This window comes from Antedon mediterranea, chromosome 3, assembly GCF_964355755.1.
Source record: "Antedon mediterranea chromosome 3, ecAntMedi1.1, whole genome shotgun sequence".
NCBI classification, from domain to species: Eukaryota; Metazoa; Echinodermata; class Crinoidea; order Comatulida; family Antedonidae; genus Antedon; species Antedon mediterranea.
Window position 1 is genome coordinate 26,590,078 of NC_092672.1, and position 15,392 is coordinate 26,605,469.

The window sequence follows — 15,392 nt, forward strand, 5'->3', positions numbered from 1 at the left end:
AATTATCGCTGAATTTAATTCTCCACATTAAAGGTTAGTAACAAATTTGTTTCATATCTTAATTAAGACTATGACAAAACACATTTCCACACATTATTAAATATGAATTATTCCTTAATTATATTCTGTAGATAAAATTATGGATAAATAATAACTATTCACTGAATCAACCCTAAAGTTAGCTACTGTACATTAATCTAACGATATGTCAAGTGTTTTTATAGTTTATTTTGTATTTACTGTTTGTATTGTTTGAGGGTCCCTAATGATCAGCTGATGCTGGATGGACCACCCTCATAAAATATTGTTGAAATAAAATAAAAAATAAATAAAATCTTAATAAAACAGGTAAAACCTTCTTGAAAAATTATTCACTCGTCCCTGCTTAACATTTATAATAAAAAAAAAGTTGTAACTGAATTGAATTTGAATAAGGAACTAGAACTAACTTTACATACCTAAATTTTGTTGTGGGATGAGGATTTTTTTCCAAATCGGTTTATACACAGTGAGAAATGTTAAATGTGTAAGAAAGCTATGAATATTCAGCTACGTTTAAGAAACTATTCAAAATCACTGTTGACATATCTTTGCACCTTTTTTTTTCAACAATATTTTATGAGGGTGGTCCATCCAGCATCAGCTGATCATTAGGGAAATCCCCTCAAACAATACAAACAGTAAATACAAAATAAACTAGCATTGCATCTATAATTTATTTTTCTTTTACATAATCAAATTACGTTTATTTATAAGCAGTTCTTTCAGCTCTTATGGTAATTTTAGTTTACTTCTTTCACCCCAACTACTACGAAATACTATTTCGGTTGGTGCATTAAATAAGTAGAGCACTGCTATTACTTTCCATACTCTTTTTCCACATGGTCAGAGTGTTACATAAGTAATAGGATCACAAAAGAAAGATTATAACATTATCGAGACTGGATTGGTCGATTCAATATTTGTATATCCCCTCCCGTGGTAAAAAAAACTGCTATCGATCAATTAAATGGCTGCAAAGTTGGAAATTCCATTGGAATGTTTAAGATACACAAATAGTTATGAGGTGTGAAAATATATAAACTTGTGAAAAATTATCGCTGAATTTAATTCTCTACATTAAAGATTAGTAACAAATTTGTTTCATATCTTAATTAAGACTATGACAAAACACATTTCCACACATTAAATATGAATTATTCCTTAATTATATTCTGTAGATAAAATTATGGATAAATAATAACTATTCACTGAATCAACCCTAAAGTTAGCTACTGTACATTAATCTAACGATCTGTCAAGTGAAATCTTAATAACACAGATAAAACCTTCTTGGACAATATGTTCACTCGTCCCTGCTTAACATTTTTATTTTAAAAAAAATTTAACTGAATTGAATTTGATTAAGGAACTATTACTAACTTTACATAGGTCTACATACATTTTTTTGCGGGATGAGGATTTTTTTCCAAATCGGTTTATACACAGTGAGAAATGTGTAAGGAAGCTATGAATATTCAGCTATCGTTTAAGAAAGTACTCAAAATCACTGTTGACACATCTTTGCACCTTTGCATTGCATCTATAATTTATTTTTCTTTTACATAATCAAATTACGTTTACTTATAAGCAGTTCTTTTCAGCTCTTATGGTTATTTTTGTTTACTTCTTTATCCCAACTACTACGAAATACTACCGTATTTTGGTTGGTGCATTAAATACGTAGAGCATTGCTATTACTTTCCATACTCTTTTTTCACCTAGCGTTCATAGCCACGTCACCACAACAAAATGATATAAGTAATAGGATCACATAAGAAAGATTATAACATTATCGAGACTGGATTGGTCGATTAAATGTTCGTATAACCCCTCCTGTGGTAACAAAAACTGCTATCGACCAATTAAATGGCTGCAAAGTTGGAAATTCCATTGGAATGTTTAAGATACACAAATAGTTATAAGGTGTGGAGATATATAAAATTGTGAAACGTATACAAATTATCATTCCAGCTTTTTCGTCTTTCAGACAGCCGGAAATCATCGCTGAATTTAATTCTCCACATTAAAGGTTAGTAACAAATGTGGTACATCTTAAAATTAATTAAGGCTATGACAAATGAATCTATTGCTTATTTTATGTAATTTAATATTTATATAACTTAATGTTAACCCTGACGAAGAAATTAGTGTTTTCTGAAAGCTTAAAATTCACCTTTTTATTTTATCGTTTTAATTGAGTATTTTATTTCTATCTCCATTGATCCAGCCACTGATACCCACAGCATTATCATTTTATCAGTAATTGTTTATAGATTTATTAATACTGTATTTTTTTAATGTTCATGTATGGGTCCTTGCGACGATAAATCGATATCGATTGTCTTACATATAACAAAATAAGTTAGATAAGTTTTTGTTCTAGAAATATATAGGATAATCATTTATGCTGTCTTTGATCAAAATTATTATTTTTTTTAATCCAATCAAATGATGTCATGATCAGTAATCGTTGTATTGTCATGATATTATTGCTCTTACCAATCATGACGTCATGTGGAAATATAATTTTCATCAAAGGCAGCGTAGATGGCTATCCTATAATAGTTCTAGGATGAAAACTGTTTAAATTTCTTTTGTTTCAGGAAGTGTGAAAATGCATATTTAACTATTTGTCGTCGATCGTTATCGCCCTTGTGTAAATGGGCCTTAAAGCTGAATATTTGGCTTGAGAATGTTTACACAGGGCCTGCTTTCAGTTTAGTAGCAGTGTTATGCAATGCTATCAATTCTTATATAACGCTTGATAGCCATGTCTGTGAAGTTAGCTAAGTTTCCTAGTTCCTTTTTCAAATTGGATTAAAGGGACAGTTACAACTTTTTAAATTATAATTAATTATTAATTAATTATTTGTCTAATACATTATGCAGGCATGTGACCATTATTATGGCGAATAATGAGGTAGTCAGTCATTTTGACCTTGACCTAGTGACCTATTATTTATTAACACGAATAAGTACAGTAACTAGCTTTACAACCGGTATAACACTTGACCTACTTAATATTTTGAAAATATTTTGGTATGGATCGATGACATACTTTACCATTTGCCACCCTAGTTCCGCGAACGTCTACGCTCTCTACGGCGAAAAGTAATAAAAACAAAAAAAGTAAATTTCGAGCCCTGTAATTTGCAAAATAATTCGCTGAACTATGGTGGACAGTGATAGAGTACGTCAAGGGTCATCGATCCATACCAAAATATTTTGAAAATATTAAGTAGGTCAAGTGTTATAACGGTTGTAAAGCTATTTACTTATTCGCCATAGAGAACGTACACGCAATAAAGATTGCGGAACTAGGGTGGCAAATGGTAAAGTATGTCAAGGGTCATCGATCCATACCAAATTATTTTGACAACATTAAGTAGAGCAAGTGTTATAACGTTCGTAAAGCTACTTACTTATTCGCCATAGAGGGCGTAGACGCAATGAAGTTTGCGGAACTAGGGTAGCAAATGGTAAAGTAGATCAAGGGTCATCGATCATACCAAACATTTTGAAAATATTAAGTAGGTCAAGGAGCGCGTAAATGCATAAATGTTATTGAACTTTGAAGGCTAACATGTTCATGCAACAACAATTAGACAGTGTTACGTATGAAAATCTTTTTTTAAACATATTTGTGCTGATGACACAGGGATTTTTACAACAGGTGAAAATAGCTTAAAATATATTTTTATTGAAATTAATGCTTTTTGTAATATTTCGGGGTAAAAAGCTAAATAAAGGAAAATGTAAAGGAATCTTGATTGGATCAATTCAGAATAACCTAGCAACCCCTCTTGGTATCACTTGAACGAAAGAGCCAATGAAATTTCTCGGAATTTATGTTGGCTATAAAAAAGGTATTTGTGAAAAAAAAACCTGGGATGATAAAATTAGGGATTTAGAGCATACTTTAAGACCTATGGGAAAAACGACACCTTGCCTTCTTTGGAAAAATGATCATAATTAAAAGTCGTATTGATTACCAAAACATATATTTCCAATTGTAGAAAAGTTACTGTATAGATTCCTATGGGGAAATAAAAAAGAAAAGATTAGGAGGAAACACTTATAAATAAAATAGAAGAGGGAAGGGTTAATATGATTGATTTTTATGTAGTTGTGAACTCGTTAAAGCTAAACACTGGGTTAAGGGATTACTGAGCCCAGACCCAGGCAAGTGGAAATATATTCCAAAATATTACATGCACTCTATAGAAAGTACATTAGAGATAAGTAAGCTTAATTTTGAAGAGCAAAAACAATTACAAATTATGCCTGAATTTTATTAATATAATGATTAATGCGATTGTGAAAATAAATAATATTGAACTGTTAGATCCTCAAAATATACAGGAAATTAAATCTCAAGCCCCGTGGAAAAATAAACGTATAGGCCTACTGTCAGACGGAAAGTCTTTATACTTCATAAATTAGGCTATAAAACAATTGGTGAAATTTTGGTCAATAACAGAATTTTAAGTCTTAGAGATTTGATTCCCTCGTTATAATAAAGCATAATGGGATAATAGAATACTTCAAGCTAATGAATGTTTTTCGTATTGAATGGAAGGAAGTATTGGCACAACCTAGAATAGAAAAAGAACAAGTTTGTTGGAATTATAAATGCATTTTCCAATCAAATGTTTAAATATGTTTTTATGATATGTTTATAATTGAATTAACGACAGTGTCAATCTCCCAAGGTAAATGTGAAACGGAGTTTTTATATAAAAAAGAGAATGAGAAAAATGCACAGAATAAATTCTAAACCACCCGGTGATATAATATATAGGTAACTTTATTTCTAAAAAATGTAACAAAACCACGCACTGTGGTGGATTTATAAAATCTGATAAGTTCTTACATGCATGCCTCTTACAACAACAAAAAATATAAAATAACGTAAAAACAATGATTCAAAATAACAAAAGCCACTTATTTCTGTTGCTGGCAATCTCACGCAAATGAATTAAGTCGTTTAAATTACTTAACTTGAAAATTTCTGATAAATAAATCATTTCTAAGTGTACTTAACAGATTGGTTTGATGTTTTCCAATTCGCCCTTTTATTGAATTAGAGTGTACAATACCAAACACCAATGCTGAAAAAGCAGGAGTATCTTCACTAATTCTAAGTATATGGCCAAGCATAGACCACCAAGCGGTGATATACTGACATTTAATTAATTTGAAACGATAAAGTTGAGGAAATCTGTGAGAATGAGAAAAATTCGCCCCAACCGAGATTCGAACCCGGAACTTTCTGCTTGATATGCAGATGTCGTAACCATTAGGCCACTGGGGCTGTCATGGTATTGTTCAAACTCGATTGGATAGCGACTCTTTAACATTCTCGGCGTGGTACGGCGGAACAGCACTAATCCCTCAATTGTACGCACGCGCACTAGAGATCAAATTGACAAGCCCTCATCTTTCAGTATTTTATTTACGAAGCGGGATCTCCGATGAAGATACTTTTTTATATATAAACATCACAGGCACTGAATAAATTCTAAACCACCCGGTGATGCCTTAAGGCCAATTTACGCAGACTAGCAGCGGTAACGGTAATAACAAATATAGAATCTATGTTATTCCTATGACAAAGCGGAGAGGACGGGCGGTTTCCGCTCAGGATAGATACATATGTAAATGAACTAAAAGAAAGCTAAAGTTTGTGAATAGAACTAGAAAAGTTAGAACTGCACAAATTAAAATACAAGAACTATTTAGCCCTAACAGTCTTATTCGACTTGAACCCTCACAATTATAAGGTAAATATTTATTGTAGAGTTGGGATAGGTGTGTGCAAATACACACAAATTATTTTGTGGTGTAACCTACAACTTTTATTCGTTCATCATAATAATATTTTCTCACATAATACTCTATTTTTTTATTATTTTCTTGAATTTATGATACCCACAATTATAATAATAAAAAGTAAAAATGCATATAATATTGTTTACAGTATAGTATATTACATTATACATTGGTATATAATTCGCGGTAAATTTAACGCAGATCATGAAAGCGAAAGTGCTTGATACAAAATGTAGAGCCAAATAGAAATAAATGATAAAGACGCTAGTAAATTAGCAACTGAACATTTTATTGCACTACAGGCTCTTTCATCGGAGTATGACCTCAATCTTCAGGTGCTTGGCTCTGAATGATAGTCACAAGTGAATACAAAAAGCTATAATGAAGTTTTATGGCAAAACTGTTTATGTGAACAATAGTATGCTAATTAGCAAGTACAACACATCTCTATTTCCTGGATGGACAGTCTATTGTTAACCGATTTCCTATTATCTAAATTACTGATACCTCAATAGAAACTTTCTCCTATGTCTACATCCACTGACCAATTCGTTCCTATGGTTAAGTGAGCTGGTTTCAGGCTTGCATATGATGTAATACTTCTCTTGCAAGCATAGATTACACCGTTTGTTAACATTGGAATATGGTTTACACCTCTTTATTATTCGCCATTTAATGTTATACTTTATGTTATCATCTTTTAGCTTCAAGATATACCGGCTAATCGTTGTGCTGTTTGATCAATGATCATGTTTATGAATCACACACAAAACTGACTGAGACATAGATTACATTTCTGCCATTAATCAAATTTCTTATTTAGAAAAATACTAATAGAAAATGTTGACGTGTTTTAATTAAATGTGCAGTAATTGTATTAAGTAATATCTCTTTGACCTGATAAATATCATTGACGGGTGCATTTATACGTACAACCTGTCACTGTGGCCTGATTTATATCAGAGAAAAATAAATATTTGACAATTATTGGACATGATTTACAACAGACTGACAGTTGGTTTTCAGTGGCATCACCAACACTAAAATAATAAATTACCTAGAAAAAATCATGTAAGTCTAACCTACTAACTAAAATTCTGTCATTTTTTTTAGAAGAGAGATCACGTCATTGGATAAAGAAAGGTAAATTTGTGGTTCAGAAGAATCCAGTCAAGATGGCTTCAATTAAGAGTAAGGGACAAATGAGTGTATCAGCATTGGGAAGGCCATTTAGACTTGGTATGTTGTATGATTGTCGTACTGAGAAACTCATCCCTGGTATTACTCTATGGGATAATGAATTCCTTCAACACCAACTTGTTTCACAACCCCAAGAGTCAGCAAACTTTACGATACATACTGAAGAGTCTATATCAGACAAAGCCAATGCCCTTGATATTAATGCCAGCTTGAAGCTGAGTTTTCTTGGTGGTCTTATTGAGGTGTCTGGTTCTGCTAAATATCTTGATGACCGCAAGTCATCCAATTACAAGGCCAGAGTATCGATGCAGTACAAGTGTACCACCAAGTTTGAGGAGTTAACAATGGGTCACCTAGGAAAGGGAAAGATCATGCACCATGATGTTTTCGAATACGGGATTGCCACTCATGTTGTGACTGGTATACAGTATGGTGGTCAGGCATTCTTCATATTTGAAAAGCAGTTTTCTGAAAGCGAGACTTACAAGAAAGTACATGGAGATTTAATGGTTGCCATTAAAGCTCTACCGGGGATTATAGTTGATGGTAGTGCTTCTGTAGACTTGACAGAGGATCTTAAGGATAAAGTAGATGGTTTTGAGTGCACATTTTATGGAGACTTTATTCCTCCCAACAACCCTACCACATATCTTGATGCTGTGAAGTTGTATAAGGAGCTTCCAAAACTGATGGGTGTAAAAGCAGACAAGTCAGTTCCTGTTCTCGTCTGGCTTTACCCGCTGGAAAATTTGGATAGCAAAGCAGCTAAGTTGGTCAGAGAAATCAATGTTACTCTGATTGAAAGTGCAGAAAACACTCTAGAAGAATTACGCGACTTTGAAATAAGGTGCAGAGACCTAGCAGTATCTGACCCATGTCAAAGGTTTCCCGATATAAGACACAAAATAAACAACTTCAAGGAAATGGTAGAAGAGTATAAACTTACTTTTCAGAAGCAATTGATGCAAGTGTTACCTGATATTCGAGGAGGGAGGACAGAAGAAATAGTTTTAGCACACCTTTTAGAGAGAAGAAAAGTATCGCCTTTTGGTTATAGACACCTTTCCAAATGGGTGGAAGAAGCTGAAGCTCTCGTTCGGGTGGTTGGCACATACGTCAGTAGCATGAGTGAAATACCTTTTGCAGACACACCTGGTGTTTTGTCAGCAACCATTTTGAACCCAAGTAACAAATATGTCATATGCTTCACAATGCGCTTGGTACAGAAAGAAGAACTACTAACAGCCATGCAGAGTTATCTTAAGCAAATCAAAGATGCTGATTACAATTTTGATGGAGAAAATGTATTTTCAGATTCTCTTTATGATGCTCTGGCAGACACAATGGTTCAAAATTCACGCCAATTCAAAGAATTTGCCGCAGCAAATAAAGGATCAACGGGAACATATTTTATAATCCATGAAGACAAAAAGGTGCTTGAAAATCCAGGAGGTTTCACATTTCTGTATAAAGATGGAAAACTGCTTGATACAAATTTTAAGCCTCCTTCAAAGCCAGGTATACCTACATGTATTGAATCAACTCATCATAGCATCCAGTTAGAATGGAAGGTTCCAGATCAGGGCGTCTTAAATATCACCTATTATGAAGTGTCTTATAAGCGACTTAGTATTGATGCAGATTGGACCACAGTCTCTACTTCTAGTAAAGAATGTTCATTTACTGTAGATGATCTAAAGATTGCCTCAGTATACCTATTTAAGGTGAAGGCAATTTGCGAAGTTGGAGTTAGCAAATCTAGTCCAGTTAGCCAACCATTGACGACTCGTCCGACATGTCCTCTTAGTAAACCAGAAGTCCAGGTTCCACCAGGCCTTCATATCACTGTTACATGGAGCCCTCCTGATATAATTGCTGAAAATGTGAAGATTAAAGCGTACGAGGTTCAGTATTGCAATCTGGACACAACAGCCAAAACTGGACCTAGTAATGTAGATAAAATGACCTGGCAAAAAATGTCCGTTCAAGGCAAGACACTGGAAGCAAACCACAAAGCTATAAATAACACTATATATAGATATCGAGTCCGAGCTGACTGTGGTGATGCTGGAAAAAGCAAATATAGTCCGATAAGTGAAAATATCTGCCTAAATATTTCACCAGAAGAAATAACAAAGGAGAATATTTTGCTGAAGTCAAAGTGTGTTCACAACGGCTCACCATTATTGTATGAACTAGAATTGAAGGAGGTTGTAAGAAGAGAATCAGAAAAAATCCACAAATATGAGTTTGGAGATCATAACAGAAACACAAAAGCTACCGAAAAAGTTATTATGGTTGTAGGTGCAACGGGAGCAGGGAAGACAACCCTTATCAATGGGCTGATCAATTATGTATTTGGTGTAAAATGGGAGGACCGTTATCGTTTTAAACTGATTCATGAACGTTTCAAAACTACACAGGCACTTTCACAGACATCGTCCATAACTTCCTACACAATCCATCATCAGAAGGATTTCCAGGTACCCTATACGCTGACCATCATTGATACCCCAGGATTTGGTGACACATCAGGTATCAGCCGAGATAAAGAGATAACCAAGCAAATTCACAGCTTCTTTTCTACTAAAGGAGTAGGTGGTATCGACCATATAGATGCCATAGGATTTGTGGCTCAAGCTTCATTAGCAAGACTCACACCAACACAGAAATATGTTTTTGACTCAATCTTGTCACTGTTTGGGAAGGATATTGCTGATAACATCTTTATTCTAGTCACCTTTGCAGATGGCAAGAAACCACCAGTTATGGCAGGTATCAAGGAAGCTGAGCTTCCATATAAAGCCTACTTCAAGTTCAATAATTCTGCTTTGTTTGCTCAAAATAGTCCTGGTGGTAAGGTCGGGAAGGATGAAGAGAGTGATGAGGATGAAGAAGAGGATGGAGGATTTGATACTATGTTCTGGCAAATGGGAACAAACAGTTTCAAACGGTTCTTAGACAAGCTGGGAGCAATTGAGCCCAAGAGCTTGGTATTGACCAAGGGTGTCTTGGATGAGCGCAGTCAATTGGAAACATACATTGTTGGGATACAGAGTGGAATCCAAACAGGACTAAATAAACTTGAACAACTGAAGAAGGAAGATGAAGTTCTTCGTCAGCACCAGAAAGATATTGACATGAATAAAAATTTTCAGTACACAGTTGAAGAGGAAATAGCTGTTCATTATGAAATTCCATCTGGTACATACATCACCAACTGCCTAACATGCAACAGAACATGTCACTATCCTTGTGGTATACCAGACAATAAATCTAAAAGAGAGTGTGCTGCAATGAGTGACGGTAAATGTCGGTCATGCAGAAACAATTGTCACTGGACGATGCATAAAAATATGCAAACGAAAATTGAGCTTGAAAAGCGTGAAGTCACGAAAGATTCTGAAGATTTAAAGAAGCGTTACGAGGATGCAAAAGGTGCAAAAATGACTGCTGAGCAAATCATGAACAAAATTGCAGAGGAATTTGAAAATGTCCAATTTAATGTTCTCGAACTGACCTATGAGGTGCGTAAGAGTCTAAATCGCCTTCAGGAAATTGCTCTAGTGCCAAATCCATTGTCATCAGTTGAATATATTGATATCCTAATCCAAAATGCAAAAGATGAAGCAAAACCAGGATGGATTGAAAATGTCCAAGAACTTCAAAATTTGAGAAAAAATGCCGAAGTTTTGAAGAATGTCGAAGATGACAATTTTCATCCGTTTCAGCAGTACAAAAGTATTCAGGATACATTACCAAGAAGTGAAAATGAAGGTACACTCAGCAGATTCAAAAAGTGGTTAAAATCCAAATTCCTTTCCGGCCCGACTCTCGACACGCTCCCAAATAAAATGTGAAAAATATGCTTGCTTTGTGATCATTTAAGCTTAAAATACGAAACCATTTTCTGTTTTACAGCAGTCTTTTTAAAAAAAGCTTTGCAAAAAATGAAACATGTAGGCATTATGTCTATACATAAGAGATTCTATATAATCTTGAGCAAAGAAACATAAAATCAGCAAACTGAAAAAAATTTAATCTAAAGCAAACAAATGCTTAAATTGTCAGACAATGGTTTTTGGTTATAATTAACTGTTTCTTTTGTGAAATAATTTTTTTTGTACAGAAGTGAATAACTTTAAGCATGTTTAATTCAGATTCAGATTCAGATAACATTTATTCAGATAATAATGAATGAACATATACAAAATAGAAAAAAGATATTAAAGTGAACATAGATAAAGCAGTAATTGGTAGTCACTATTATCCCAGTCCCACAAACAAAACACATTACTAAAAATAAAAATAAACATAGAGTATATAATTATATAATTGAGGATAAACATTACAGTATAATAACATAACTAACATCTTCTTTAATTTAATTATTTAAAATTATATTTCTATATTTTCATGATATAAATGAAATAAATACCGACATCGGTAAATGAAAAAAATATATACACATATACATACATACATACATAATTGAAAGTGATTACATTAAAAAACATGGACACTATGACAACATTTTCAAAAAAACTATTTCTAAATAAGAAATATTTATTACAACAAACGGCGCTTGACTGTTTGACGTAACAATTTCAATTATTTTTCTTTCTTCAGAAATAATGATTTATTTTCAATTATTTTTTTTAACAATCTGCAGTAAACATGTTGTGTAAATATAGTCTGGCCAACAAAAATATAACAATAAACTAAAATACAGTAATGAACTTGAATGTACATATTCCAGGGTAGGGGAATTACTCCCTAAGGTCATAGTAATCCGGCCCGCATACTATACTAGGTAGGCCTATAACGATGATGCAAAATTAAAAATTATTATTTTTCGAGCAAATTATACATTGCTTGTTAGTATTTTGTTTTAATATTTTAATAAAGAAAGAATTATGAAAATCTGACTTGTAATTTTCGGAATATAGGGTCAAAAACATCACCGTGTTTATTTAACCTCATTCAAAGAATTTCAGTAAATTATTTTTCCACGTAATGGACAATCCTTAGAGACAACGTGATTTCAGGGCATATGTGAGGAAATGTGTACGAAGTGTGTTGATTCGCGTCAGCCAATCAAAGGGTGAGAATTTAAAAATAGACTCTCTTTTCTCAGATGTACTTTGGTTCGAGCAGCATGGGCCTATAAATTAGTCGAGTATACAAATTCTCACAAACCGATGTTAATCGTAATTATACAGTTTCCTAATGATTCCGTCCTACAGGCGCGGCGCGAAAAATCAGCCAGTGTTGTTTTGATACATTACACTTTTTAATTCATTCATTCATTCATAATAACATTTATTTCTTATCTTCCAAAGTAAACAAAATAACAATTTAAATATAAATAAGGAGGCAAAACCCAGAAAGTAATAACATTTGGAGGTATTAAGTATGTATACTCAATAAAAACACCAGAAATAGAAAGATCTGGAAAATTTACAAAAAAACATTTAACATTTTTTTCTTTTAAACATTTACATTTTTTTTAAAGTTAAGAAAAGAAATTTTTATGATTATTGAAATATTTCACCTCTTTTGCATGTAAAAGAATGGGAAATTACATGATATCCCCCAAATAGCAGAAGGGCGTGATTTTCAAGAAAATTGGATACATTGAAAACAATTTCAAAAAAAGGATACAGTTGAATAAAAATGTGTTAAACAATCTTTTTAGAAAGACCTTTGTTAAAAAAGAAATATGTTTGTCTAAAAGCATTCTATATTTCATTATTGTCATCGTTGTTATTAGTAGTCTTGTATTCGTTCTACTTTTATTTCTTTTGTAGACATTTTACCCACTTTCATTTATAAAATTAACATAAGCATAATATTTACTATAATATATCTTATACATAATAATAGTGTTACCATAATTATAGTTTTCTTAAATTCATATCTTTATCTAGTTTTTATTTATTGCATTTTTTATAACAATAATAGTTTTAACTTAATGTTTGTATAATACATATGTAATAACATTTTCATTAATACCTTATATTCTTTATCTATTTTATTTTTTATATTTTATAGAAATATTTATAACATTTTCTCTTGAAATTTTCTTATACATAATTATAATTGTTTATGTGTGTTGTTCTTTTACATTTAAAAGGATAATATTTAGTTAAAAAGATAACTTATTTAATAAAATGTTATTCATATTATTATAATCACAATTTAAAATCGTTTTACTGTTCTCTGCTCCCTGTTACAAATGCTAGTTAAGTGAAGTATTGTTTGAAATTATATTTAATGCCGATGATAACTTTGTTAACATGAAATAAGGCAACTTACATACATCAGAATAGTGTTGGATTTGGATGGAACAATTGAGTTAACGTTACCATTGTCATTTGCAAAAAATAAGAAATAAATAGGAATAATCTAGTTTTAAATCTATTCAGTTTTACAAACATTGATTATTTACATTTAGTATGTGCCTTTTTTAACAATAATTGTATGATTTAGTAATGTACTGTTGTAACATACATTTTACGCTTTAGAAAAGAACAAATGCTTATGTGTTTCATTCCTTTAATCGATCTTTCAGATCTCCTAAAATCCCCTTATCGAATGGATGAATTATAGTATGTGTTAAGTATTCAGTGGAACATGAAATTGCAATTTCTGTCCAGGATTCAATATACTGTAACTGCCAACATGATTTACAACCCATTGAAACTAATATTATTTGAATACTATTTTTAATATAGTTAAAACTAGTACTAGATTAGATATTTGATTCTACTAACGAAGTAGATATGATCGATGCAATATTCAATATAGTCAAAAAGTGATCAGTATTCTATTAGACTCGGGATAATATCCAGTTTCCTGTGCACATAATACCAGTACTGTATGAAGGACTCGGAATCAAATCGAGTGGGAGAATTCAAATAACAACACTGCGTTGCGACCGGTTAGACATGTTCTCATGATTCAATTACATTTGAAATTGCAAAATAAACATAATTTCCAAAGTTGAAAGAGGAATAATTTTACGAAACATTATGGATTACTAAAGAATTTAAAATCGTAAATGACGATTTTTTTAATGATTCACATGTGTACTAATCAAATTTATTTCAAGGAAATAAGAAACAATTATAAAGGAAAACTAATCTAATATGGACTTTTGAGAAATCTATTTCTTGCGAAATTAAAATATCGAGCATGCAATATACAATAACAAACAAGAGCGCCACTGGCAGCAAAGATTGTATAGCGGCGCTACGCGGCGCAAGATAGATAACTGTTGTCAAGCCTCTATCTTATAACACTACGCGCCCAGTAAATCCATGGACGCAATTCAGGTTGACAGGTTATTATTGTGACTTAAATGTAAATGGTTTAAATTTTGCGGTCCGCCTCGAAGTATCTGTGGTTAACCATCTTGAGGATTGATTCATGGAAAAGGGAAGAAATTATGTAAACAAAGTAAAATAAAAGTTTCTTTGGGATCTGGACACTTTCCGATTAATTCTGTGTCTTTACATTGAAATGCTTGGTTAGACAACTTCGTTCTTTGACCGAAACATCGTACGATATTGCCTTGACAACGACTTTATTCCTGTTCAAATTTTTCCGCCGGAATGGCGTCCATGGATTACAAACGTTACCTATCTTGCGCCGCGTAGCAGCGCTATACAATCTTTGCTGGCAGCAGGTCATCGACCATGATGTACTGAATTATTTCGAACATAAATGCCGAACCGGATGGAGGTATAGTAATCTCATGCGCTCATCATTTATTACAAAATACATAATAGTACAGGCTATATGTGACATTTATCCTATGTAACCTTGAAAAAATTCTAATAAAAGGTCTTTTGGTATTTTCTTGTAGCTTTAGGTGTGAATAAATACCAAAAAATTTTTGCAGCCTTCTAGTTGCTGCGTTAGTGAGATATTGAGGGTCAAAGGTCAGTGACCTTTTTGTGGCATTTGATGGCTCATAACTCCTCAACTCCTGGGTTTAAAAAGACAAATGTGGTGTCTACATCTATGTTTTAGTGGTCAAACAACAAAATAAAGTTTTTGCAAATTTCAGGTTACTTGTGCCATTGGTCAGATAGTCGGGTCAAAGGTCATTGACCTTTATTCATTAATAACTAATGCTAGTCTAGGACCTGGGTAAGATTTATATGCATTCAATTTAGGAGAGAATATCTCAACTGTTATAGGATAATTAGACCCCAAGGAACAACATGGGATATGTGCCAAATTCGCTATTGGGGCAAACATGCCCAAAATCGGGGTCAAAGGTTAAAAATGTGTGGTTCTTATATCTCGAC

The 15,392-nt window shown here is 32.8% G+C and overlaps 1 protein-coding gene across 1 annotated transcript; it reads left to right on the forward strand.

Moving 5' to 3' along the window:
- LOC140044225 (uncharacterized) lies at nucleotides 1-13,663 on the forward strand. The gene is made up of 3 exons (XM_072088702.1): nucleotides 1-33; nucleotides 2,030-2,071; nucleotides 6,988-13,663. Exon 3 carries the CDS (start codon nucleotides 7,050-7,052, stop codon nucleotides 10,932-10,934), a length of 3,885 nt encoding a protein of 1,294 aa, XP_071944803.1. The 5' UTR covers nucleotides 1-33; nucleotides 2,030-2,071; nucleotides 6,988-7,049; the 3' UTR covers nucleotides 10,935-13,663.
- Nucleotides 13,664-15,392: the final 1,729 nt, after the last annotated feature.

Bases quoted from the DNA above. Each gene is read 5' to 3' on its own strand.
- LOC140044225 (XM_072088702.1), top strand. From the start codon at position 7,050: ATGGCTTCAATTAAGAGTAAGGGACAAATGAGTGTATCAGCATTGGGA.